Source organism: Schistocerca piceifrons, chromosome 4 (genome assembly GCF_021461385.2).
Source record: "Schistocerca piceifrons isolate TAMUIC-IGC-003096 chromosome 4, iqSchPice1.1, whole genome shotgun sequence".
NCBI classification, from domain to species: domain Eukaryota; kingdom Metazoa; phylum Arthropoda; class Insecta; order Orthoptera; family Acrididae; genus Schistocerca; species Schistocerca piceifrons.
The window spans coordinates 422,091,105-422,118,554 of NC_060141.1; the positions used below are offsets into that span (position 1 = coordinate 422,091,105).

General features: G+C 43.3%; 1 protein-coding gene across 1 annotated transcript in view; it reads left to right on the forward strand.

Moving 5' to 3' along the window:
* Positions 1-27,450, forward strand: part of LOC124795887 (tripartite motif-containing protein 45) — a 177,099-nt gene that overhangs the window by 34,609 nt on the left and 115,040 nt on the right. The window contains exon 2 of the mRNA XM_047259968.1: positions 7,612-7,754. Within this exon, the coding sequence (XP_047115924.1) occupies positions 7,612-7,754 (143 nt within the window). The remainder of the gene's footprint in view (positions 1-7,611; positions 7,755-27,450) is intronic.

Genomic DNA, 27,450 nt, shown 5'->3' on the forward strand with positions numbered 1-27,450 from the left:
CACCATGTCCCATGAATCACTGAAGGATTCTTTGTCGAAATGATGTGGGACGAGTCAGTTTAAAGCATATGTATACATCACTAGTGCTAACTTTAACGAACTTATTACTTTTTAGTCCTACACATGTACTCATGCAAGGACATTAAAAATTTGTTTTTTTTTTACAGACTACGAATTTTTAAATAATAATTCGTCCGTAAAATAGAAGGACTTATTTAGGAGAAATGATTTTGGGCTAGATTTAAAACTTACTTCGCTACCTGTCAGACATTGTATGCTATTGGGAAAATAATCAAAAGTCTTTGAAGCACCTCACTGAACTCCTTTCCGAAGCCCTGACTAGTGTTGTAGGTATGGACATCACTGTTCTCCGCATTCTGTTTCAGCGGTAAAGTTAACCGGCATAATGTGCGCATATGAAGATTCCATAACCCTAATGATATAGCTGAGTATGAATGAAATTTTCAGAAAGTGATCTTGCTTTGCGCCATTTGCTCTGAAAAAAAAGTATGACCTATTCTCTCTTTAGCATAATGCAGTGGACCACTACGGTCGCGGGTTCGAATCCTGCCTCGGGCATGGATGTGTGTAACGTCCTTAGGTTAGTTAGGTTTAAGTAGTTCTAAGTTCTAGGGGACTGATGACCTCAGAATTTAAGTCCCATAGTTCTCAGAGCCATTTGAACCATTTGATAATGCAGTGACTGGAACGAGCTTCCCTGAAATGCTGCAGACGTGGCTTTTTGCATAGTTAGGGAGGACTCCAACGATTTCATATTCGACATATTCGAAGAGAATGGAACGCCACCACAATGGCGTAACAGTATACGACTTTTCCTCACGACACATTGCCTCAACGTTGGACAGGACAATTTTGGACGCCGAGACACTGCGCTATACTCGTATTCCTTGCCTCCAAGATCTTTAGACATGACAATATTCGACTTTTTCTTTTGGGTGTACGTGAAGGAATGTGTTTTCACCTTCCCTTTAACTCGTAACATAAATGAGTCCAAGAATAGAGAAACAGCAGCAGTGACTTTCGTCGATGAAGAAATTTTAAACAAAATGTACGTAGAACTTATGTCATCGAGATAGTGTTTGTGCGGCTGGTGGTGAACGCATACAGCATTTGTAATTGTACTGCAAAACGGCGTAGTTCCTTTGCAGTATGTTTTCATCAGTACATATGACGTTTGGAAATCGAGTGATTCTTTTTAAAACGCCCTGTGTTATGACCACGATAAGCGTTCAGTTGATAACGAGAAACAGCATAGGAGCTTTTTTTTATTTGTACTTCCATTCTCCAGTTCATAGAGTAAAGAAGGCTGTTTGGAAACCGATCGTAGTAGAGCGTCAGTTGTTATTAGGCAAATATCAGGGGGGACTATAATGGGAGGAGGGGCTTCGAATTGGGAATAAATGGAAAGTGATCACTTGTTTCAGCGTTTGCCTTAAACCAAGGGAACCTTCCCGGGAACCTTACTCAGAACATGGGAATGAGAACTACTTTGTACCAAATTTTGGCACAATATATCCCAGAACATAATTTAAAGTCTAGCGTGTGTGAAAGTGTACCTGGCTGCGTACTCACAGACTAAAGCCTATGACTTTCTCGACGTGTAATGTGTCTAATTCTCCAAGGAGTAAGCTGCGTATTACACATTGTGATGGAAACAAGGACACTATTGGTGACAGGTCATAATTGGCGCCAACTTAACGTCTAGTCACAGTGGGCACTTGTTATGTGGCGTATAATAACGGGTTATAAGCATGGCAGTTACTCAGTTCCTCGCAAACCTTCCCTCTCTCTCTCTCTCTCTCTCTCTCTCTACAACGATATGCACATATACTTACACTGATCAGCAAGAACATTATGATTACCTACCTAATTGCCGGTACGTCCACTTTGGCACGCGTCGTGCCATGGAAGCATGAGGCCTTGGCAGGTTGCTGGAAGGAGTTTACAGCACATATGCACACACAAGTCACCTAATTCCGGGCAGGGGGCATTATCTTGTTGAAAAATGCCACTGGCATCGGGAAACATGAACGCCATGAAGGTGTGTTCGTGGCCTGCAACCAGTGTACGATACTCCTTGGCCATCATGGTGCCTTGCACAAGCTCCAGTGGATGCATGGATGCCCACGAGAATGTTCACATTCATAGGTCGTCGGCTGCGGAGGCCCATCGTTAGGAGTGTCCGGTGCACTGTGTATTCAGACACACTTTTTACTCTGCCCAGCATTAAAGTCTGATGTTAGTTCTGTGACAGTTTATTGCCTGTCCTGTTTTACCAGTCTGCCCTGTCTGTGACGTCTGACATCTGTCATGAGGGGTGGCCGTCCAACCCCATGACGTCTCGAAGTGGTTTCACCTTGGTTTCGCCACGTGTTGAAGACATTCGCCACAGCACTTCCCCAACACCCGAAAAGTCATGCAGTTACCGAAATGCTCGTGCCGAGCCGCCGGGCTATCACAATCTGCCCTCGGTCAAACTCGGGTAGATCGCGAGCCTTCAACATTCTACACACGGACAGCACACTCACTGATACTACATGCACAGTGCGTGTGTCTCAGTAACAGTCATTGCTCGCCAGTTGGCGCTGTTATCGCCTGGCGCGTTTATATCGATAGTAGGTCCGTGATCACAATCTTCTGGCTGATCAGTGTATAACGTCACTATACACAAAGCTACCATATCCATACCTTTTAACTTTACACATGGCTGTAGTTCTATTCGTAATGACCCGTAACGTCCTGTGCAATATTATTTTGGCGCGTTACACACAGGTATATCTGTGTGATCCCGTTAGTTCTTCGACAGTAGTGCCTTTCTTGGGGAAAACAGTGGGAGGATGTCGTCGAAAGTTCGTATTAATACGCCCTGTTTTACGTTTTTCTCGGTAATGGTTTCTAGCAAATTTATTCTATAAAGGTTGAGCCCGAAGCGGAACGACATGCTATTGGCTATTGGAATGACGTCAGCAGTGAAGCAGAATTGCGAACGCGAGGCGAGTTCTTTTGCTCCGTCACAAATAAGGCAGCTTAACACCCAAAATTACCATTTACGTTTTGTTTATAGCAATTACTTACCTCGTTATATCCCTCCGATTGCTGAAGAGTATCAGTGAAATTTGATCGTCTGTGATGCTGCCACCTTCCCTTTCTTCAGCTTTTCATCGAGGTATCGCGCTCCAATAAAAATTCTGGTCCGTAAGACTATTCTAATTATGTCCGGCACCACATGAGGATATTTTTGCGAAACCTTGCCCACTAATCTCTCAAAATATTTTTATGTTCACTTTGACACAGTGTCAGTTCCGTTAGCCTCACTGGACAGGAGCTCAAATTTTGAGATGCGTTGCATCCACTTGTCAGACGGCACAAAAAAAGAAAAAAGAAAAAACATGCTCGTGATGAGAATTCCATCCATCCGTATTCTCAGTGGAGTGTTGGAGGAGGGAAAACTAATTTTTCCACCGAGGTGGCGCAGTGCTTAGCACATTGGACTTGCATTCGGGAGAACATCGATTCAAATCCGCGTCCGACAATCCAGATTTAGGTTTTCCATTATTTCCATGAAGCGCTCCACACAAATGCCAGGATGCTTTCTTTGAAAGGGCTCGGCCGACTTTCTTCCCCATCCGTGACACAGTCTGAGCTTGTGCTCCGTCTCTAATGATTAAGTTTTCGGCGGGACGTTAAAACGTAAGCTTTCCTTCCGACGTTGTCCACAGTGTGTTATCTCATCTGCGAACAGAAATTTTCCTGGGAGCCCTAGTTCAGCCGTCCTGTTGAAATGTACTTAATGACGAATGACAGAGGATCAGAAAGAAGGTCAAATGAATTAAGCGATGTTATCAGTTCTTTCTCGAACGGCAATGTTTGCTTTCTGCTGCCTTAGGCTGCGTCCACAGTGGCACCAACAACGATCGACAGACGCCATCGCCAGAGATCGCCCGATAAAATGGCCGACAGCTTTGTCACAATGCATCCGATCTCCTTCGTCAGTCTGAGGCACGGTCAAGGAGGTTAGGTAAGAATCTGTTCTTTGTATGAAGTATGTTAGATTTTAACCTCCAAGAATGGTATGGGTACCATGCTTCGAAACAAGTGCTGGAATGCGGCGTTTTTTATTAAGAAGATACCGAATTCATGTAAATAAGCTACACACATCAAAAAAAGTTTTACATCACTTCGGTTCCGAGAGTTCCGGAATCTGTACAGAAAATTGGAATAGAGATCAACATAAACATCATTTCCGCTATTTTTAGTACTCATGAAGACCACACGTTGCATGTTGTACCACCATACAGCGAGACTTTCAGAGGTAGTGGTTCAGATTGCTGTATACACCGGTACCTCTAATACCCAGTAGCACATCCTTTTGCATTGATGCTTTCCTGTATTCGTCGTGGCATACTATCTACAAGTTCATCAAGGCAATGTTGGTCCAGATTGTCCCACTCCTCAATCGCGATTCGGCGTAGATCCTCCAGAGTGGTTGGTGGTCACGTCGTCCATAAACAGCCCTTTTCAATCTATCCCAGGCATGTTCGATAGGGCTCATGGTCTGGAGAACAGGCTGGCCACTCTAGTCGAGCGATGTCGTTATCCTGAAGGAAGACATTCACAAGATGTGCACGATGGGGGCGCGAATTGTCGTCCATGAAGACGAATGCCTCGCCAATTTGCTGCCGATATGGTTTCACTATCGGTCGGAGGATGGCATTCACGTATCGTACAGCTGTTACGGCGCCTTCATGATCACCAGCGGCGTACGTCGGCCCTACATAATGCCATTCCAAAACAGCAGGGAACTTCCACCTCGCTGCAATAGCTAGTCCGTGTGTCTAAGGCGTTCAGCCTGACAGGGCTGCTTCCAAACACGTCTCCGACGATTGTCTGGATGAAGGCATATGCGACACTCATCGGTGAAGAGAACGTGATACCAATCCTGAGCGGTCCATTCGGCATGTTGTTGGGCCCATCTGTACCGTGCTGCATGGTGTCGTGGTTGCAAAGATAGTCCTCGCCTTGGACGTCGGGAGTGAAGTTGCGCATCATGCAGCCTATTGCGCACAATTTGAATCGTAACACGACGTCCTGTGGATTGCACAAAGCATAGTTTCAAAATTTTGTATAGAATAAGTGTAACATTTCGTAGTATTTGGGGTGCAAGAGTGAAAATATTAGCTTTTAGTCTTCAGGGCATCATAAACAGCATCCAATGTAACGCACAAAAACTTTGAAATTGTATTTTTCAGAACGCGTTATAGGCCTGAATACTGGAAAGATGTAATCGCAAAGTGTCAAATGCCGAAGTGTCACTTCTAGTTTTACTTGAGCCAGAACTGCATCTTTAATGTGAGTACCGGATTTTTTTTTAATAGAGCTCGAATCACACCTGCACAAGTACTCGAAATAATCGAAATTAACTTTCTTTATCCGGAAGTGTTTCACGTATGTGTCTTCACATTTTCATACTCGGCATGATTAGTGCTAACCCTGCAAAGCAAAGTTACAAAGGCTATGTTTTGCTGAATTTATTTGAAGTTGTGCAGGCATGCGGTAACTAACCTTCAATGACTGTCATTCAGCATATGTGTGAAAGATAAACAAAGTTAAAAAAATAGTCCGCACACGTAAAGCCGTGAAAAACAGACACACGCAACACCACATTCACAAACCACTTTATGTAACAGAATCACCACCCTACTGACATAAAAACGCCAGTGAGCACTGATAATAATTTGTAGACAGCTATGTCCACCTTCAACAACCCAAAAAAGATCCACACAGTAAGCGTAAGACACCCCATCCTTCCCACTTGAACAAAGTATTTTTTGAGGTTACAATTCACACCCAAAATTTTCTAGACCGATGACCTCTGCAGTTTGGTCCCTTTGATCCTTAAACCAAAATTTTCTATAAATATTTTGTCTATTAGTGGTTTCCAATAAACCTGCAATTTCAGTCCACAGATTCCAAGCCATGTCGTGATCGTCGTCGTTGTGGTCTTCAGTCCGAAGATTGGTTTGATGCAGCCGTCCATGCACTCTATCTTGTACGAGTTCCTTCACCTTCATGATATTGTTATCCTCAAGAAAACATTCGCTCTTCCTTGGATTAAACCGTTCGTTTCACAGTCCATATGTGAGAACGTCAGTCTATTTGACCAAAGAAAACAAACCGATCTGAGTTTCATCTATTGTCGTTCGGGCGATGAGATCAGCTACAGTGTGAGGGCGGTCGTAGTAGTGTTGTTGTGGTCTTCTGTTCTGAGACTGCTTTGATGCAGCTCTCCATGCTACCCTATCCTGCGCAAGCTTCTTCATCTCCCAGTACTTACTGCAACCTACATCCTTCTGAATCTGCTTAGTGTATTCATCTCTTGGTCTCCCTCTACGATTTTTACCCTCCATGCTGCCCTCCAATGCTAATTGGTGATCCCTTGATGCCTCAGAACATGTCCTACCAACTGGTCCCTTCTACTCGTCAAGTTGTGCCACAAACTTCTCTTATCCCCAATCCTATTCAATACCTCCTCATTAGTTATATGATCTACCCATCTAATCTTCAACATTCTCCTGTAGCACCACATTTCCGAAGCTTCTATTCTCTTCTTGTCCAAACTATTTATCGTCCATGTTTCACTTCCATACATGGCTACACTCCATACAAATCTTTCAGAAACGACTTCCTGACACTTAAATCTGTATTAGATGTTAACAAATTTATCTTCTTCAGAAACGCTTTCCTTGCCATTGCCAGTCTACATTTTATATCTTCTTTACTTCGACCATCATCAGTTATTTTGCTCCCCAAATAGCAAAACTGCTTTACTACTTTAAGCGCCTCATTTCCTAATCTAATTCCCTCAGCATCACCCGACTTAATTCGACTACATTCCATTATCCTCGTTTTGCTTTTGTTGATGTTCATCTTATATCCTCCTTTCAAGACACTGTCCATTCCGTTCAACCGCTCTTCCAAGTCCTTTGCTGTCTCTGACAGAATCGCAATTTCATCGGTGAACCTCAAAGTTTTTATTTCTTCTCCATGGATTTTAATACCTATTCCGAATTTTTCTTTTGTTTCCTTTACTGCTTGCTCAATATACAGATTGAATAACATCGGGGAGAGGCTACAACCCTGTCTCACTCCCTTCCCAACCACTGCTTCTCTTTCATGTCCCTCGACGGCAAGTATTCCGGTCAACATTGTCAAAAGCTTTCTCTAAGTCTACAAATGCTAGAAACGTAGGTTTACCTTTCCTTAATCTTTCTTCTAAGATAAGTCGTAAGGTCAGTATTGCCTCACGTGTTCCAATATTTCTACGGAATCCAAACTGATCTTCCCCGAGGTCGGCTTCTACCAGTTTTTCCATTCGTCTGTAAGGAATTCGTGTTAGTATTTTGCGTAGTAGTGTACTGATTTGAAAAGGTCGGCCGATTTCGGCCTTCGGCGGAATCCACCGATATCGGTGCCAATGTGACCGCGGCCTTAGTGCCAAAGTGGGACGAACTTGACGCTTGCTCTTGAGGCCCATCTCGTAGTGTGTGCATAGGAGTGAGCCCTTGTGTGAATATGTTTGTGTGTGTGCAGAGCGGTGGCGAACCGTGCGGTGTGCGGCATCTGCCGGCGCGCGCAGTCGGAGCCGCGGCTCCTGGCCTGCCTGCACAGCTTCTGCACGGAGTGCCTGCTCGAGCTGCAGGCGGCGCAGGCCGGCGACGCCTGGAGCGACCCGGGTGAGTGGCGCAGCCGCTGCAGCGCCTGTAGCAGGTGGCACGCATGTCTTCGTTACGAAGAGGCGCAGCGATGTTACTCCTGGAGTCACGATGGAGGAGCCATCGTATATGACTTCAGGGCGCAGCTAGTAGTGATTGAGGAAACTCTGGCGCCACAACAGTACGTCGCGGACCTACTATGTCATTCGCGTATGTTATCTCTCGTGTAACAGTATTGCAGTGCCATTTTCCAACAGGACAATGCTCGTCCACACATGGCATATGACTCTACGAACTGTTTGGATGATGCTGAGATACTTCCTGCTGAAAGTCCTTGTTTTATACAGGGTGTTTGGTTCAACTTGAGGGAACTAAATATCTCGAAAACGATCAAATGTTTATTATATCTCTTAAAAAAAATAATGTAGCTATTTATTTAGAGGAAACACTCTCCTAGTAAATTTGTTTGTCCTTTGATTTATCGTGATCTGTTACTGGTTTTTAGTGGAGTTAGTTTTTACTTTTAGCTTTCAAAAAAATACAAAAGAGATATAATAAGCAAAATAATGAATTTCGTAGGTTGCCAATTACGTATTATATCTGGTTTTATCAAGCGCCAGGCTCCCTACAAATTACTGTAAATGCAATAGCGTAGTATTACTCAGCTCCAGTTCACTATCATAGAAAATAGACAAGTTTTAATAAAATTATTTCACTGGATTACTTCAATTAATCTCACTGAATATTTTTACAATATTTCTTCCGCTCCGGCTATCAGACGTTGTACTGTGAAAAAATATTTTTAAATGTACCGCGTAATGGCGGCTAATTGTTAACAATCAGAGATCACTGTTACTCGCTCCGCAGCAGCTGGAAACATGCTAAATAATTTTCATTAAATATTCTTTTCATAAGATAAATGTGGCGTGGGTTCTTGAAATAACACTCGGAGATCACTTTATACTAATATATTCTTACTAGGACACAGTGTACACCATTAAATATTTGCAATTACGTTACGACAGAAACAAATGCTAGCGCAGCACAATAGCTTGCGTACCTTATTCCAGCTAACACCAGAACGAACAGAACAAAACAGACTAGACAGAAGAATGAACATTGCATTGTGTTTTATACTCTTACAGAGATGATAATACTTCTTTTAATTACTTACACATTATAATCTCATACACTAAAAATAATGTCTTTTCTGCATTTATCGATATATATTGTATATTTTTACAGTTAAATCAATGTTTGCATTCATTTTGAGTCACATACAGTCATTTTTATTTATGTTTCACCTCGATAATGGTGAATATTGCAAAAGGGACACTACACGGCCCCCTGGGCTACAAGGAACACACTACTTAATGTTTGGTCCTTGTAGACCACGAGTGTCACTTTTCTTTCGTTCGTTCGTCACTTTCAGTTCACTTTACCGTGTATTAGGTCATGGGTACGCATTCTGAGTCTTTTTACATAACATGGCTGGAGACAGTTGCAATATAACAAGCTCATCCATTTGGACGAGGGCCGCAGGGAAACCCCAGAAAAACCTCGGCAGAGCTGATAGATTTAACCATTTGTGTTACTTTACATAAGTTGGTTCTACATGTTTTGGGATTACAAGTATTTACATCAAATACAAAATTTTCTGAAAAAGAAACAAACATATAGTTTTTATATGAAAGTGTTCATCAAATTTTTTATATTGTGTTGGTAATATTTTGGGTTTTTTTTATTTTTGTCGGCGAATTTCTCGTCGTGTGGTGTGGATGACGCTGTATGACGCTACCGCGATGCCTCGTGCCCGTTGCCATGGCTCGTCGGCTGGAAACTGTTCTCTTCTTTCTTGTCCGTAGGCTGCGGTCAGGATGTGGGGTACGGAACGACGTTATTTTGTCTGCGTGGTGCGTCTGCATTGTTGCACACCGCTCGTTAAAGTTTTCAGCACGGGGGAGGATGTTGACTCGTGCAAATCATGAAACAAATGCACATATGTTATAGAACGGATATTGTAAGATGTTATGGCTGTGGGTAAGAATTGATTAGTCAACATTATTGCATCATCGAGGCACAGGCTCAGTTACTTGGTATTTTCGTGTTCGTTTGCACGTACTGGTGCTGAATGATGCAGGAGATATGATGCTGAAGTAAGCATTGCACATCCCAGTTGTCATCACTTCGTATGGAATATTTATGTTTCACAATTTTTGTTTGACGGCGTTCCACCGTAGTTGCCGTTGCAGTAACATCCTACTACGTGGTCTGTGACGTCATATTAATTGTTGGCGCACAGGAGGTAGCGTCCAAACTAAAAATGTTGTCTGTACAGTTTCGAACACACACTGATCACAGTTTTGTGTTTTCGGTCTCTGCACACAGATATGTTTTGTTAGTGTTTGTACCTCGCGTTTTTTCAGTTGTACAGCACATAAGTGTTCACTGTCCAAGTTGATCACTAATACAGTTCTCAAAGTTCACACTTCCTCCGCGAATACCAACACACTATTATAGGTCCTGTTAGTATTGCTTACAGCATGACTTTGATACAATTGTATTACATGATTACTGGTTTTTTTTATATCACATAGTGACACAGATGTCTGTTCATTTACACAATATGTTAAAATGAAATTTCACAGATCAAAAGCACTTTGTTCTGTTATTGCATACAATTAAGTGTTACATCATACATGCAACGGATTCTGGCCTGACTTGCAATACTTTTATATTTGAGCATTAATAAATTTGTCATAGAGTACATTCATTTGGGGATTAGGACCGCTGCGCATGTGCTTGCTCCATAAGCTGTTAGCGTAATCGCGTATCCTATAAAAGGTTTGCAACTGTCAAAAACAGGCTCTAAAGTGGAGCTCTCATTTAATCTCAAATATTGTGGCTAGATGCTTATACTTTCTCTTTTAAGGTCAAAGCACAGCATCACAGATGTCACATGGTATGTGACAGTCTTTTGCATACACCATTTCTGTTCATTTTTCATGTGACAGATTAGAATATTTAGTGCATTCTTTAAATAAACATTTATCACACAGCATAATAAAATTTATAGTTACTAACTCTAATAACCACTGAAAAACATCTTACACTTGCTGATTATGTTTCTAAACAAATACTATCATTGGACTGATGGTCCTTTAGCTTCTTTTTACTCATTTTTGAAGGCTGATGTGTAAATCATTCTTTGAAATAAAGACAAAACATCTTACACACTAAGCACAAACAAAACATCAAATTCTTACAACTACACAAAAATATATATTGAAGTCTGTGCAAAACCTACATATTACACAAAAATACGGTAAACCATTCATGTCCTATTGTCAGGTACCACAAATTTCTTTAAGTCCTTATAGGGATACAATCCTTTGATCTTCCCGCTCATCACATCAGCTATAAGGTAGCTACAACCGTGCGGTATTTGTATAATTTTAAAAGGTCCATTATACAGCATTTGCCATTTCTTGTTCTTCTTTGTTATGAGTGACGACTTAGGATGGTTTCTTATCAAATCTAAGTCGTTTATCTGATATGGGACTGTCCGTTTTGTTGACTTGTCGTATCGACTTTTTCGTTGGGATTCAGTTAGATAACATGATTCTTGTGCTTTGTTGTTAAGGGTTTCGTTCCAGCGAAGCGTTTCGTTGTGAGCCACGTCCGAATAATATTCGCCCTGGCCCCTTAAAGTGCTGCTTAATTGAAATATGGGCATCTCTTCACTTTTTACTCGTACGCTCGGGCAATCTTTACCGGGTGTACTTACTGTTCGTGTTAAATCCAGTACAATCTGCTTATTTTCATTCAGTAGGGAGATCTTCCCGCTGCAGAAATCAATTTTTGCTTTCTTCTCGCTCAGGAAATCTCCCCCCAGGATGCAGGTTGCTCTCAATCCTTTGACTACGAGAAAGATACATTTTACGTTATCTTCCCCTAGGCGTAAATCTACCAGCACCTGATACTGAACTTTTTGTGCTTGTGCTCCCATGGCTCCAATGACACAGCAATTTTGTACAGGAAATGTCGGTAAGTTGCGGTTTTGGCTCAAGGTTTTGAATAGATCATAGCTCATAATATTAGTAGTGGCACCCGTATCTATGTATATTTCTACTGGCAATTCATTAATTCTAGCTTTTATGATGGTTTGTACTTCAGTTATTTCTTTTTTGTTACATTGGTTTGATTCCATACGTAAATCATGTTGTGTACTGTTTCCATCTTGGTACCTCAGTAATAACATATTATCTTGTGTATTTTTTATCGGTGTGCCCCCTGTTTTTTCGCCGACCATCAATTGGGAGCTTATTGTGGCCGTTGTTCGTTTGACGGTCTTGCACTATGGTGGTTTCCGTCAGTGGGCATTTCTACTATCCTTACGCTGCTATTCGAGTCTGTCCATGTTTGTGGTATTGCATTAGTATTCTGCATAGAATTCCTATTGTCACACTGGTACTGGTTACCGTTAGGAGGCAGTGGTGGTGGCACAGAAGTTTGCATCCACTGCACCGGGTAAGTGCGGTTGTTGGCACTACTGCTTTGTTGTGGCCATTGACCTTCATTTCGACGTTTGTTATTGTAATTATTATTACTGTTACCGTAGCCGGGATGTCCTCTACCTTCCCACCTACGTTTTTGATTGTAAGATGGTTGACCGTTTCCGTTCTTCCTGTTTTGTTCTGCGGATTGATCTTCCTTTCCATTTCCGTGGCTTCCAAAATTGGAATTGTTTTTGCCATTTTTAAACTTGCGTGGTGAACCATTACTGTTCTCCCGGTCTTTATTTATCCTATTTTCTTCCTGGGAGAGATCTATTTCGTCCAGCACAGACAAGTACTGTTCCACGTCATTTTCGGGTACATTTATTAATTTGTCTCGTATATAACCGGGCAATCATAATTTTAAGATTCTGATCACATCACGGGCTGATACGGGGTCATCCCAATATCTAGTTTTGTTGATATATTTTTCAAAATATTTATGGAATGTACCCTGTTTGTGATTGTACATTTGCGGGCTGTATACTTCAGTCCTCAGGCATTCTTGAATAGCCTTAGACCAGTATCTGTCTAGAAAAGATTTTTCAAATTGTGCCAGGCTATGGCAATTTTCTATGACTTCATTTGCCCATAAGACAGCGTCGCCTTGTATATGTGTGATTATGAACTGAATTTTTTGGCGTTCATTCCAGGCACTCGGTAATACATTTCGGAATCCTTTTATGAAGATTACCGGATGCACTGTCTTCTTTTCCGCGTTAAATACTTGGAATTGTCTGTGTTTTATTAAGCTTTCATCAATGTTATTGCTTGTGGAAGTAGAAGCTGCCCCCACGGGGTTATGAATAGGAATGCTTCCTGTAAATTGTGTGTTTTCTCTTTCCGAATCGCTTTTTTGTTGGTATGAACTGTACGTAATGTTCTCATTACCGTACACGTTCCTAACAGGGGTGCCACAGTTGTTGTTAAGCATTTGCAAATGTGCACGGTCGAGTCCAGCAATTCCGTATGTCATTTCTTGCTGCCCCGACTGCTCTTTACCTAGTTGGATAGTGCCTGACTATCTCTAGGTTAAGCAAGTTAAGTGCTTTGCACTATTCCTGCGTTTCCTAATATGTATTTTGAGTGGGCCTATCGTGTGTGTTAGTTCTATTTTGTGATGAGCATTTTATGTTAGTTAATAATCGTTACTGTAGTGGTTTTTACTGCCGTAGCAGGTCGGGCCATCTTGTGGTGCCCCTTCTATGTATCTGGTTCCCGAGGTTCGAGACCAGTCTGTTCTCTGACTGCTGTGATTTCGCACAGAAAAATTGAGCGGTCTGTCTTATTCTTTCCTTTATTGGCTGCACTCCAGCGATGGTATGCAACTCCCTAGTGGGAAAATCACGCGGGAGTTTCAGGATCATTCTAAGTACTCTACCCTGGAGGCCCTGTAATCTCCGGATGTGGCAGTCTGCCGCGTTGCCCCACACTACTGCCGCATACTCTATCACCGGCCTTATAAGGGCGAGAAACAGCGTAATGCCGCAGCGTGTGGGTAGGGTTGTCTTCGGGTTCAGGATTGGGTATAGCGCTCTCAATCTGCCATAGGCTTTACCCACAATGTCCCTTATGTGTGGTCCCCACGTGAGGCGCCTGTCTAGGGTCACCCCAAGGTATTTCGCAGTGCGGGTCCATGTGATGGGGCCTCCCATGATCCGCACCGGCTGTAGGTCGATGGGGATTCTTTTCCTCGTAATGATGATTGCCTGGCTTTTGCTGGCATTGTATTTCAGGCGCCACTTTGTGGCCCATGTACCTAAAGCTTCACATGCCGTCTGGAGGCGGCGGCGCATGAGGTTCACGTTCGCGCTTCTGGTATACAACGCGGTGTCGTCGGCGTACAATGCGAGCGGGACTCTGTTAGCCTTTGGCGTGTCCGAGGTATATAAGGAGTACAACAGGGGGCCAAGGACAGAACCCTGTGGCACTCCCGCCTGTATGGGCCTTGCTGTGGATATACCCGCTCCCGCACGGACATTGAACGTTCGTCCACTAAGGTAAGACTTGATGAGTCGAACGTGTGGCGTAGGTACCCCCATTGCAAACAGTTTGTAGAGGAGGCCCTTGTGCCACACGCAATCGAAGGCCCTAGAGACATCAAGCAGCACTACCCCTGCGTACTGTCGACTCTCCAGGGCACCCATCGCATCCTCCACAAGACGTAACAGCTGTTGCTCTGTACTATGTCCACGTCGGAAGCCGAATTGTTCCGGCGGGATCAGCTCCTCCGCATTTACGTGAAGCATTAGCCTTTTAGAGTACAGGCGCTCAAATACCTTAGAGATTGCTGGTAAAAGGCTGATCGGCCTGTAATTCTGTGGCAGCCTGGTGTCTTTGCCCTGTTTTGGTATGGCAACCACTCTGCATGGAAACATGCAGAGGGGAAGTTACCAGTCTGCATGATTCGATTGAAGATCGCGGTGATTCGTCCCGGATTACTGTGTGTGCCGTCTGAAGCGTTTGCACATCTTGTGCTATGTTGCTTACAATGTTCGGCAGTTCGGCTTGGGCTTTCTTTATTTCTGTCATTTCTGAATGTATCTTTTCGAACAGTATACCTATACTTTCTATTAAGACCTTTTCTCTTTCTTCATTTTGTTCCCTTATCTGATTGACTAGCTGTTGATTCCTCTCTTCCCTCAATCTCTCTCTTTCTCCGTTTTGTTCCCTTATCTGATTGACTAGCTGTTCGTTCTTTTTCTCTAATTTCCGTAAAAATTCAGCAAATGGATCCGGTATTGGTGAGCATACTGGTGTGGTAGTTGTTCTAATCATTGGAAAATTATCACTAGCCCTACTAGTAGTACCTATCGGTTTTACTGTTTTCGTCTGCTTGCTACTTCCTGGCATATCACCGGAAACTACATTATTTACATTTTCTCCCCCCCCCCCCCCCCCCCCCGATCACTATTAATATTTAGTAAGTCAGTGTCACTATCCATATCGCTCAATAATTGCACATTATTTGTAACATTGGACACATTATCTGGTTGCAAATCTAACACACGTCCAACTCTTCCCATAATGACTCTCACTGGGCTAACTACAAAAATTATTCCAAACTACAAATGCGGACTAAGTTCACAAGTCAAACTGCTTATTGTTTCCAAAATCACACAATATTAATATCTACACCACTGTACACCATGTACCACCTATGATACTATACTTTGATGATACGGGCCTATGTAGCAAGCTTTTATACATAGTGGTCCTTACCTTGATTTCTTTTTTCTTTTCTTTTCTTTTTGCTATCTCGTCCTCTCAGTGTCTATACAGTTCTTCTCCGCTTTCCTCGTTCAAGTTTATACATGAAATGGAATTTGGTAGACATTAGAATACATACAATACATGTTAACAATTACATACATACAAACCCTAAAAAAAATATTTTATCTCTTCGGGCCCCACGTAACAGGGCGCTATTTATTATATCTCTTAAAAAAATAATGTAACTATTTATTTAGAGGAAACACTCTCCTAGTAAATTTGTTTGTCCTTTGATTTATCGTGATCTCTTACTGATTTTTAGTGAAGTTAGTTTTTACTTTTAGCTTTCAAAAAAATACAAAAGAGATATAATAAGCAAAATAATGAATTTCGTAGGTTGCCAATTACGTATTATATCTGGTTTTATCGAGCGCCAGGCTCCCTACAAATTACTGTAAATGCAATAGCGTAGTATTACTCAGCTCCAGTTCACTATCATAGAAAATAGACAAGTTTTAATAAAATTATTTCACTGGATTACTTCAATTAATCTCACTGAATATTTTTACAATATTTCTTCCGCTCCGGCTATCAGACGTTGTGCTGTGAAAAAATATTTTTAAATGTACCGCGTAATGGCGGCTTAGTGTTAACAATCAGAGATCACTGTTACTCGCTCCGCAGCAGCTGGAAACATGCTAAATAACTTTCATTAAATATTCTTTTCATAAGATAAATGTGGCGTGGGTTCTTCAAATAACACACGGAGATCACTTTATACTAATATATTCTTACTAGGACACAGTTTACAAAAATGGCTCTGAGCAGTATGGGACTTAACTACTATGGTCATCAGTTCCCTAGAACTTAGAACTACTTAAACCTAACTAACCTAAGGACATCACACACATCCATGCCCGAGGCAGGATTCGAACCTGCGACCGTAGCGGTCGCGCGGTTCCAGACTGTAGCACCTAGAACCGCTCGGCCACTCCGGCCGGCTGTTGCATGTGAAAAGCTAATATTATCAAAGGGAACGTCTGTGCTACAACTGGTCACCTCCTAGCCACCCCGCCCCACCGCTGGGCGCAGTCAACTTCGTATTTGCAAATACGAGGCGTGTTTTTTAAGTAAGTACCGTTTTAAAATTTAAAAAAGACGCGGTAAGATATCTCAATAATTTTATTTTTACATGAAAGCCTGTACCTTAATAAAATTTTCTACACAATTTCCGTCAATATTGAGGCACTTGTCATAGCGTTGTACTTGTTTTTGAACACCCTCCTCATTGAAGTCTGCCGCCTGACTTGTTAACCACTACGTCACCACTGTTTTGACTTCGTCATAATCTTGAAGACGTTGACCGCCCAGGTGTTTCTTCAAGTGCAGGAACAGATGGTAGTCACTGGGCGCAAGACCGGGGCTGTACGGAGGATGATCTAGAGTTTCCCATCGAAAAGATGTGATGAGATCTTTGGTCTGATTCGCCACATGCGGACGGGCATTGTCTTGCAGCAAAACGATGCCCTTGCTCAACTTCCATGGACTGTTGCTTTGATTCTGGTGTGACGTAGGCCACCCGTGTTTCTTCGCCCGTAGCAATTTGGCTTAAGAAATCATCACCGTCATTGTGGTACCTCTCAAAAAAAGTCAATGCACTGTCTAAACGTTCGGTTTTGTGCACATCCGTCAACATTTTCGGTACCCAACGTGCGCACAATTATCGGTAATTCAAGTGCTCGTCCACAATGCCATACAAAACATTACGAGAAACATTAGGAAAGTCATCCTGCAATGGGGAAATCGTAAAGCGTCTGTTTTCTCTCACTTTATTGTCCACTTCCTGCACCAAACTTTCCTTAACGACCGAAGGACGCCCACTCCGTTGTTCATCATGCACATTTGTTCGGCCATCCTTAAATGCTCTCACTCACTTTCTTACCATTCCATCACTCATAATGTTTTCTCCGTAAACTGCACAGATCTCACGATGAATATCGATCGCTTTTAGGCCTTTAGTACTAAGAAATCTTATAACAGCCCGTACTTCACAGTCGGCGGGGCTCACGATTATCAGAGGCGTCTTAAACACTCAGTACACAACGTAAACAAGAAAGAATCAGACTGCCATGGCGTCAGTACATAGATTAAGGTACAGGCTTTCATGTAAAAATAAAATTATTGAGATATCTTTGCACGTATTTTTTTAATTTCAAAACGGTACTTACTTAAAAAACACGCCTCGTATTTATCCCCCCCCCCCCCCCATTGCTATTGCATATTGCGATTATTCGCCAAAAAATTCCTACGGTTTACTCAAACTATTGTTTTCCATTCTTGGTAGATGGTGCTCTAATCAACAAACATCAAGTATTTCCGTCTTTCCTGTTACGAACCGACACATTTGATTCTACATTTCACTTACTATGTAAATGTCAATGTTTTCTTTCTAACGGCTGATATTTATACCCGAAATTTGCTTTTATGTTGCAAATTTGATTGTACAGTACAATACGGTTAGCCTTTTCAGTGTTTGGTTAGAAACTACGTTCTATGTGATCCACGAAGAACGGCGTGGATGTAATACACTCCTGGAAATTGAAATAAGAACACCGTGAATTCATTGTCCCAGGAAGGGGAAACTTTATTGACACATTCCTGGGGTCAGATACATCACATGATCACACTGACAGAACCACAGGGACATAGACACAGGCAACAGAGCATGCACAATGTCGGCACTAGTACAGTGTATGTCCACCTTTCGCAGCAATGCAGGCTGCTATTCTCCTATGGAGACGATCGTAGAGATGCTGGATGTAGTCCTGTGGAACGGCTTGCCATGCATTTCCACCTGGCGCCTCAGTTGGACCAGCGTTCGTGCTGGACGTGCAGACCGCGTGGGACGACGCTTCATCCAGTCCCAAACATGCTCAATGGGGGACAGATCCGGAGATCTTGCTGGCCAGGGTAGTTGACTTACACCTTCTAGAGCACGTTGGGTGGCACGGGATACATGCGGACGTGCATTGTCCAGTTGGAACAGCAAGTTCCCTTGCCGGTCTAGGAATGGTAGAACGATGGGTTCGATGACGGTTTGGATGTACCGTGCACTATTCAGTGTCCCCTCGACGATCACCAGTGGTGTACAGCCAGTGTAGGAGATCGCTCCCCACACCATGATGCCGGGTGTTGGCCCTGTGTGCCTCGGTCGTATGCAGTTCTGATTGTGGCGCTCACCTGCACGGCGCCAAACACGCATACGACCATCATTGGCGCCAAGGCAGAAGCGACTCTCATCGCTGAAGACGACACGTCTCCATTCGTCCCTCCATTCACGCCTGTCGCGACACCACTGGAGGCGGGCTGCACGATGTTGGGGCGTGAGCGGAAGACGGCCTAACGGTGTGCGGGACCGTAGCCCAGCTTCATGGAGACGGTTGCGAATGGTCCTCGCCGATACCCCAGGAGCAACAGTGTCCCTAATTTGCTGGGAAGTGGCGGTGCGGTCCCCTACGGCACTGCGTAGGATCCTACGGTCTTGGCGTGCATCCGTGCGTCGCTGCGGTCCGGTCCCAGGTCGACGGGCACGTGCACCTTCCGCCGACCACTGGCGACAACATCGATGTACTGTGGAGACCTCACGCCCCACGTGTTGAGCAATTCGGCGGTACGTCCACCCGGCCTCCCGCATGCCCACTATACGCCCTCGCTCAAAGTCCGTCATCTGCACATACGGTTCACGTCCACGCTGTCGCGGCATGCTACCAGTGTTAAAGACTGCGATGGAGCTCCGTATGCCACGGCAAACTGGCTGACACTGACGGCGACGGTGCACAAATGCTGCGCAGCTAGCGCCATTCGACGGCCAACACCGCGGTTCCTGGTGTGTCCGCTGTGCCGTGCGTGTGATCATTGCTTGTACAGCCCTCTCGCAGTGTCCGGAGCAAGTATGGTGGGTCTGACACACCGGTGTCAATGTGTTCTTTTTTCCATTTCCAGGAGTGTAGTTTTCTGGTCCCATCGGGATGCTTCATGTTAGTGAGTCCCCTCGCCTTTCACCATTTCAGAGGTTGATTTCGGCGAGTATCCATGGCAGGTGCGCCTGTCGCTATCACGTCATGCACATTTCATCTTATTACAATGGTTGTGGTTCGTATCCCGCCGGTAGGTGCGTAGGGGCCACCACGGGGGTTATTTCGTTTGGATGAAAACACACACCGATATCAGTCGCCCTCAAAGCAGGGTACGAAGGTGGCCACCGAAATCAAGCATTCTGATGGTTTTGGGACTCACTGCAATCAACCACGTAGGTGACACAAATGTACCTTATCATGGACATAGCTTATTCGCCAGAAATGTCAATGTCTAGCCATATTACTTGTACTGTATAGTCACATTTGCAACAATCCAAGTAGCGTTTGAACATCAGTATCAACAGTTAGAAGACAAAGGTTTACATTTACATCGTAAATGAATTGCAAAACTAAATGCATCGGTTCTTAATTGGGAAAACAAGCACAAATGGTTCAAATGGCTCTGAGCACTATGTGACTTAACATCAGAGGTCATCAGTCCCCTAGACCTTAGAACTACTTAAACCTAACTAACCTAAGGACATCACACACATCCATGCCCGAGGCAGGATTCGAACCTGCGACCGTAGTAGTCGCGCGGTTCCGGACTGAAGCGCCTAGAACCGCTCGGCCACCGAGGCCGGCAAAACAAGCACAGATGATATTTGTCGATTACAGTGTCACCTACTATAAATGGAAAACAATGGTCTGAGTAAACCATATTTACTTTTTTGACGTAGAATCCGAATATGTAATAAAAATTTTTGACGGTACAAAGATACAAAGTTCACCTCACCCACTCAGAATGGTTGTCCAGTTGTAGCACAGACCATAGAGCATTTCTTTATAGCATGCGTCGTTTTCGATATATTTAGTTCTCTCAAGTAAAAACAAGTATACTTGTAAATCGTGTGATGACACTAAAGGTTAGTGAATTGAATCCTATTAAATATGCAAGGATACCCTCCAAAATAATTTATGGGGAAGTTTATGACTATTAACTACTAACACGAATTACTTTAATTTATTCAAATAAACAAATAGTAAGATATCGAAACATCAGTCTTCTTACAACAAAATCATGAATAGACAAATGGCAGGCTGTGCCAATAATAATGTAATAAAACATCATATCTGACATAGGGGGTCGGGAGGAAAGGTGCCGATACTCAATGATTCCCGTAATGTTAATTGAATATGGGTAGTACTATACGAGCGAATGCGACACCCCTGTGCTCGGAGTTCAAAGCAGATGTTCATGGTATTAAGATGCAAGTCTTCAGAGTGAAGCAGGAAGTAATCGGATTACTTAAAAAGACTTAACGGCCCTACACACGTCCCGCAGTTGCGGCTCGATCTCACCATAATATTGCGGGTGGCGGCTGAAGCGGCCGCAGAAGCGATTACTGGCGGACACGACACCCTAGTCGGTGGTTAAGTTGAAATTAGCCTAAAAACTTTTGTAAGTCCCCACTGCGTCAGGTCAGGTGGCTCTGCAGCCGGCGGCACCTCTCCGTATAGGTAGCCTGGCAGCGAAGGCTCCAGAATTTCGATCAAATGGTTCAAATGGCTCTGAGCACTATGGGACTTAACATCTGAGGTCATTAGTCCCCTACAACTTAGAACTACATAAACCTAACTAACCTAAGTACATCACACACATCCATGCCCGAGGCAGGATTCGAACCTGCGACCGTAGCGGTCGCGCGGTTCCAGACTGTAGCGCCCAGAACCCTCGGCCACTCCGGCCGGCTCCAGAATTTCGTCATGAAGGTTGAAAATGGGGTCCAAGTCTAATTTCCGACTGAGTGTTGGTTAAAAGGAAATCTCGCATTGACGTGTCCTGCATCTCTCATTGATGTTTGGTTAGCTGACGTCTGGAGCTTCTGAGTTCTGATCTATCAAACTGCTTCTCACAAAACACTAGTCCCCTTCCTCTAGCTGGTTAACCAATAATAACTTGCATCCTGGCATTCTCCACAAGTAAAGTTACGTCACTCTCCCTCTGTGTCTTTCTTTGACTAATGAGGTGCTCTGCATCGTCACCGTACGGTGTCTCTTTCTAGTTTATAATTTATTTATGTGAGCCAATGTTGACGGGTTTATACTGAGTAAACATTTGCTCTTTGCAGAGTCAAAACGTTTAGTGGTGCCTTACGTTTTCAGAGACCTATCCATCTTTGAGATATTTATATTTAGCTTTCAGTACTTTCTAGAGAATTGCCCAACTTACTACATTTCGAGTACGATTGTTATTTTTGCTAAAAAGGGCGATCCTCCTCACTCCACTTCCAGGTCATAAACATTTTCGCTTGGAGTTCACTCCAAGGGAGAGGCTATCTGTTTTTCTATACAAAGCCACGTGTCCAGTGGATGTGCTCCAAGGCTATACGCACTGGCCGCTGGTCCACTGCCGCTCAGTCCTACCTTCGCAGCATTCCGAGAACTGGCGCTGAGGGGCGCCTGATTTCGAGGCTTCTGGCGATCTACGTGCCTTTTCACAGTTTGGTAGCTTTCATCGTTTTGCACTTCTACAGGGCATACAAATATTAAGCAGCAGTGAAAGAATATTAAGGGTGCATGAGTTATTTACTTACAATCACTATTACCGCTGTTTCTCACATTCTTCGGTGTCAATTAAGTAATCCGATGAAATGGATTCCCTTTATGGATTTGTGTAGATTATGAGACTGTTTCTGGAAAAACAGTCCCATAACATCCTGTGGCCAGCAGCATCCCCAGATCTGTCGCTGATAGTACATATAAAAGACCATCTAGGATGTCACCCCTATCCTAGTGCCAGTGTCCAGTGTATTAAGGACCAGCTACAACACTTGTGACGTGGCTTCCCTCAGGAGTGGATACAACGGCTTCTAACAGGATCAGGGCACGCATCTCAGTCAGTGAAGTTTCATTTCATTTCCCTCTCCCCTCCTGGGTGCAACTTTTTTCTAGTTGCAGATTGGAAAATTTATCGTGCAGAAGCATAAACATTAAATGCTATGGCACACAATATCAATATTATAAGCTAGTCTGCTAGTACGCAGTCTATACAGAAACTACAAATGGTGCAAGCCCCCGGAGACTGTTTATCCATACTACGCATGGGGCACTTGCTATGTACTGCACACAGTCATGTGTTCCGCAGCCACAGTGTCCACTTCCTCGTGTAAAAGTTAAGCTCACCAGTTTCCAGTTGAAAATGATAATAAGGTTTAGTATTACTTGCGCATGATTGTGCAGTACTTGAAAATCACTGACAATCATAGGTCATCGACAAGCTCTACTTTCAAGAATTCGAATACTACATTCATTGTAATCTTTTTGTCTTAAATCACATTTCAAATTTTGTAAATTGGTGGAAGGGTTTTGTTCACATTTCCTAATCCACTCGCGTCTGTTGTATGCTATTATAAAAATGCACCACCATACTGTCGAATACGATTGTTTGCTTCATATTGCTAACAAATCTATGCTAAAAACCGTTTGTTGATGGACCCTCAAATCAAACTTGAGGAGCGTTCAATAAGTAAGGCAACACTTTTTTTCTGAAAGTTGGTTGGTTTTTTTCAGGATTCCAATACGTCGTACTAGTCCTCACTCTTTTGGCTACAGAAATCTGTTTTTCAGTATAATCTCCGTTCAATATGATAGCCTTACGCCACCTTACTGGGAGTGCCTTTATGTCAACATGGCACCACTCTACTGGTCGATGTCAGAGCCAACGTCTTGCTGCATCAGTAGCCTCTCCGTCAACCACTCACTGCTTCCCACGGAGCGCATTCTTCATTGGGCCAGTCAGAAGCCGGAAGGTGTGACATCCGGGCTGTAGGGCGGGTGAGGAAGAACTGTGCAATGAAGTTTTTTGAGCGCCTGTCGGATGCGCAGACTTGTGCGTGGCATTGCATTTTTTGGGAAAAGGAGAAGTTAGTTTGTATGTTTGTGTTGGTGAACATGCCGAAGTCGTTCCACTGCAGGAATCACAGCTGTGTGCAGCTGGCCAGCACTTGGAGATCGGATTAGTTTCTGTAACCTCGCTGCGATGATGACAGACGCCGCGCCCAGTGACTCTCCATGCTTTTGTTGACTGCCAGGTCTGCATAGACATTCTGCAAGCACCTATGAATATCTGCAAAGCCCTGGTTTTCCGCCAAAAGAAACTCAATGACAGTTGTCTGCCTGGTATGCATCCAAGTTACGGACAGCATTTTTGAAGACTACGTATAGGGCCGCCACCTATAGGAACGACATGAAACTATAGGAGCTAAAGTGAGAATACTCTACAATGTCCCACAACTTATTCTGCATTTTTTCAATCGAAACTGGTCGAGAAAACAAGTGTTGCATTACTTATTGAATGCTCCCTGTATCTAGGCTGCTAAGCGAAACAGTCGATATCTAGAAAAATCCCGAAGTCTGACTTGCACAATTATTAATTAACGTTACAGTAAAGCAGCATGCCATCCGGAAGAATTACGGCTGTAGCTTCCTCTTTCTGTCAGCCTTTCACAGTACCAGCACAGCAAGGCAGTTTTCGTTGATGAAACGAGGCCATATCAGTCAATTTTGCAGGCTGTTGCCCCTGTAACTACTGCAAAGGCTGCTGCCCCTCTCCAGGAACCACACGTTCATCTAGGCTCTCATCAGATACCTCTCTGTCGTGGTTGCATCTATGGTACGGTTAGCTGTATCGGTGAGGCACGCAAGCCACCCCACTGATAGCAAAGTCCATATTTCATATAGGTTAGCGATAATTTATTTCATCTGGTGATGTTTGTGTAACATTGTTTTACGTTCCTTTCAGTAATTTTTATTTGAGCCACAATGTGCCTTCACAATAGGTTTGCATGCCATGTTGCAAAGCAGTGTGCACAGTTTGAGATACTTCGTGGCCTCACCATATTCTGCCTGTTTTCATGTTATGCCATAAACAACGAGAGGCCTCGGATAGACTCATTTTGGCAGTTCACGTGCGTACCATGTAAAATGTAGCAGTCTATGATATTTTAGCTAGCTACCTCCTCCTTATTATGAGGAAATCGCCCGTAAAGTTCTCGATGTTCAATTGACTAAAAACTAGTAGGCTCTATACATAACTGAAAATAAGAGATTTTTCGTCATCATATATATCGGGTCTGTAAATGCTTATTTTCCGAGAAATCGAGGAAAGAAACTTTGACAACTGCTGCTTATCACGCTGCATCCACAGCTTTATTTCGTGCACTCAGGTGCGCCCTGCCCCGAGCTGCAATGCCACGCCTAGTCGGCGGTCCTGGGCTGTCAAAGGGCCCTGTGTCAGTTCCCTTCCCCAATCAGTTTCTTCATCGGCCAGCAATGGTGCTAGCTGCCAGTGACTATAGGCTGCTTGCTGACTGCACCATTTTCTCGCAGCAGGTTACAGCTTACGCCTTGAGGCCATTGGCTTCTCTGAGTATTGTCCCGACTAAGAAATAGGCGAATGTTTTAATAATACTGTTTTCATGTTGAAATATCACATGAAAACCAGGTATCGACTCACTGCCCCTGGTAGTGAACTATCGGCTTTCTGATCTCCAACTACCCAGTTGCTCCACCACTGCAGAGGCCAACCCACCTCCAGCCTCTCCAGTCAGAAGCAGTTACTGGCGTCTGCAGCTGGATCCAGGGCCAAGTCTCCAACTGCAACGTGCACTTTCAGTGGTATGAGTGTGGTGAGTGAGCTTTTATTTTTGAGGCCTTTTTGTTTTGTTTTGCACGTGGAAACCTGTAGGTACAATTTGTGAAACATAAGGGGCCCGCAGATCTGTCGCATTTTAAGTGAAATTGTAGAGAGTACTATTTACAACCTGTGAGATGCCAACATTGTAATTTGGCAGGACACAAACTGCCTTGTATGCTATCAGTGTCAACTACACGTAGTTCTCACTGATGTTAAGGGCACAAGGCAAATCAATCTTCAGAAGCTATATGGGCAATGATCCATTGTAAGGATTAATGTCATTTCTTGTTATTCTGCCAAAGTCTGGCTTTCCTTTTTTTGTCATTTTGTGGTATCTTTAACTGTACTGTACTTTTGGTAAGTAGAATTAGCACAAATGCCGGGGTAACTAACATGAGCAATGACACAAAGGTAAGCAATTGATTCTTTGTTTAAAAAAGGTGGCCAAACCATCGGACAGTAAAGCTTATTTACAAAAACAGTTGATCATTTTGAAGCCAGACAGCACATGTAGATAGGGTAAACTATAAGGGATAGCAGAGGCAAAAGCTCAATTCACTTTACCCACTCCTTCTTTGGATTCACCTGCAGCTACCCTAGTGCTTCCTTTTTCAAGTAAAATGACTGCAGATGTGTTAGCATTTATTGACATTCTGGAAGCTGCTGCAGGTCCAGGCGGGTACTCAGAAGAAGTACATCTGCACATGATAAAGTTACAATTGATAGGTGACACAATGACATATGTATTGTGTCCTGAAGGGTGTAATAAGGCAAGCACATTCGAACAACTCGTGAATGGACTCTTTCAGCGTTACCACAAGCAGAACAGTACAAGATTCTTCAGGAAGCATCTCAGTGGAATGTCTAAGAAACAGAATGAAATGGTGGAAATGTCGTTGAAAAGAAATAGGAAAATAAATTCGCAAACATATGAGTTAACAGAGAGTGAGGAGACAGATAAAATTATCCTACAAAAGGCAGAATAAATAGCTCCAGGTGCATTTTTGAGGGGGCTCCCACCTGATACGTCGAGGAGAGTACAGATGGAGCATCCAGTGGGTTCGGCTCCTGCGATTAAGGTTGCTATGCAACTGGAAGCCGTTGCTATTAAAGGATAATGCTACAAAGGCATATTCGTAGGTGGACTGCTACTTGGTGGGCATCGAATGCAACATAAGTTTTTAGTGGGTACAGGGGCTCATGTGAGGGTTACTAGTCTGGACTCTTGGATAGTTAGAGACTGAATTCTACTTGATGTAGATTATGTGGAGTAGGGGACAACGCTATGGCATCATTGGGATCAGCAGTTTTCAATTTCTGTACTAGATCAACGAATTTTTGGGAATATGTAGAATTATCGCTCTATGACAATGATGAGTGCTGCACAATCCTAAGGCTGGATTTACTGAATAATCATCACATAAAAAGTGATCTTTTGCAGCACACAATTGACTTCAGTTGGACATTGTTCTAGCTAGGAGTGGCCACTGCAAATTATATATCGTAGCAAGGTTCACTGAACATGAAGGCAGAGCCGAGTAAACTGCGCACATGATTATTAAAGCTCAATTTAAGTGATAAAGTACCTGGAAGTATGGGAAAACTACTCTGAGTAAGCGTGTATACTAACCTACTGAATGTTATTTGTGCATTATAAAACCATCGGAACACAATGAAAGTTGGATATTTCACTTTGTTTTGTATATAGGAGCGTGGTACGCTTGCACCAAATAAATGTGGATAATTTTGTCTCTGACGAAGTGGATATGTCAAAAGGATTATTCATTGCCAATTTGTACGTTCTAGATGACGATGAATTTTTAGGTCAAGTGAAGACCTTTGCCACAAGCGAACTATCAATGTAGCTGCATAGGCACAAAAGTACAGCATTTAAAAGGGAAGGATGGGATAGCTATGGAAACTGTTGATATGATTTGCAGATTTGTTCAGTCCTAATGGACCATTGACAGTGACATTTGCAGCACAGAATGAAGGAGCCCCATTGGAGAATAATCCTCTTGTCTAAAGGAAACCATGCAGAATACCTTGGTACTTGCTATTGATATTGGAGGAATTCATCAATCAGATGCTGGCTGATGGCTTTATTGAGGACGATGACAGTCTAAAGTCATTGTTATTGCGACCAAGAAAAAAAATCACATCAGATGAAGAAA